At 43.0% G+C, this 1,754-nt stretch overlaps 1 protein-coding gene across 1 annotated transcript; it reads left to right on the top strand.

Moving 5' to 3' along the window:
• Nucleotides 1-184: 184 nt before the first annotated feature.
• Nucleotides 185-964, top strand: TEOVI_000604800 (Trypanosomal VSG domain containing protein, putative; the record flags this gene model as incomplete). The annotated part of the gene is made up of 1 exon (XM_067220402.1): nucleotides 185-964. The coding sequence occupies one exon, from the start codon at nucleotides 185-187 to the stop codon at nucleotides 962-964; it is 780 nt and encodes a 259-aa protein (XP_067076503.1).
• Between the last annotated feature and the right edge of the window lie 790 nt (nucleotides 965-1,754).

Here is a 1,754-nt window from a genome sequence, read left to right as displayed (position 1 = left end):
GCTGGAAAATGTCGGTGAAAAACAGCTGTGGCGGCACTGGAAACAAGCGGCGGAGACGTTCAAAAAAGGCTCTACAAACAACCGTGTAAAACAAAAGCTAAGCCCAGGACTCAGCGAAAACCAGCGGCCATTTGCAGCGGCAGAGTTAACGGCGATAGCGCAAACCGCAACAGCTGCGCGGGCGATGTATCCTACCGTAAACACAGAAGCGGCGGCCCTAACCGCAGAGGAAGCAAAAAAAACAATAGCCAAAGCAGTAACCGGTGAGGAAACCGGTTCGCTAGCGGTGGCAACGGACGCAACTGTTTTTGGAGCCGCCATAACTGCCATGGCAAGGGCACAAGTATGCACAGCGGGAAATGCAGCGGCCAACCCACAAACTGCTCTGGCCGCGCTTGCATGTGTATGCGTAAAGGATAGTAGCGACACAATCGCGGACGGCGCGTGCACGGCGAAAACAGCTGGCGCCAGCGGAAGTGGCTGGACTTCAACCGGCGGCAACCTAGGCAACACAATACTGACAGCTATAGCTAAAACTTGCGGCGTCAAAAGCGGACCAGTGACGGCGGCGGAAATAGACACAGCCTTGCAGACCATCGAACAGATGATTCACACAGACGCAACGCACGGCTTTCTAGGCGCGTACAAGGGAACAGGCTGCACTGGCAGCTCCAACGCAGGCATTTGCGTGCAGTTTACAAACCTAGCAGCCGAGGGACGACCGGCCATCGAAAAAATGCAATGGCTACAAAAGCTTAAAACACTAGCAAATCAGCTACATGAACGCCAAAACACAGCAGTGGCGGCAGCAGCAGCAAATAATCAATTAAAGCTCAAAGCAACAGAAGCCGCAGCCGCCATACAACGAGCACGAAAGCTTTCGGACGCGATAACCATCCTAGCACACAAGCCGCAGGCAATACAACAAGCGCAACAGCAAACAGTCTGCGCAACACACAACTAATCCAAAACGGCTTGTTTAACGGCTAACTGCAAATGGCAAGGAACTGAAACAGAAGGAAAGTGCGTAGCAGATGAAAGTAAAGCTACAACTCAGACAAACACAGCAGGAACAGGAGATGGAGCTGCAGCAGCAACAACATAGAAATGCTCCTACAAGAAAAAGAAAGAGGACTGCAAAGACGGATGCAAATGGGAGGATAACAAGTGCAAAGCTTCCAGCTTTCTCGTCAATAAGAACCTTGCTCTGATATCTGCTTCTTATGGTTTTCTATTTTATTAATTTAAAAATTTTAAGAATTATTGTTAAATTTTCCAAAGTTTTCAAAAATATGATATATTATAACACTTTTCGATAAAACTGTACAATTTTTTAAATTATATTATTTTATGAGAATGTGTATAAATGTGAACTATGGGTGTAAAAAAGTATAGTGTCATTCTATTAAAATGAGAGCGATTATGAAATTTTTTTAATCGGTTTATTTTGTTTATATTATTTGCTGTATGGATAATGATAATAATAGGAAAGTGTTGTGTGAGTGTGTATATACGAATATTATAATAAGAACAGTAATAATAATAATGATTATGATTATGATGATAATGATAATGATAATAATAATAATAATGATAATAGAAGACTGTTGTGAGTGTGTATATGCAAATATTATAATGACAGCAGTAATAATAATGATGATAATAATGATAGTGATAGGAGAGTGCTGTGAGGATGTATTGCTAGTGTGAGGAAGTGGTGGAAGACCAGAAATGACAAAAATTTTAGGAACAAT

Source organism: Trypanosoma equiperdum, assembly GCF_001457755.1.
Source record: "Trypanosoma equiperdum strain OVI genome assembly, contig: ctg_1147, whole genome shotgun sequence".
NCBI lineage: Eukaryota > Euglenozoa > Kinetoplastea > Trypanosomatida > Trypanosomatidae > Trypanosoma > Trypanosoma equiperdum.
Note: the sequence above shows the minus strand (reverse complement) of the source record. Positions and strands in the feature narration are given on the sequence as shown.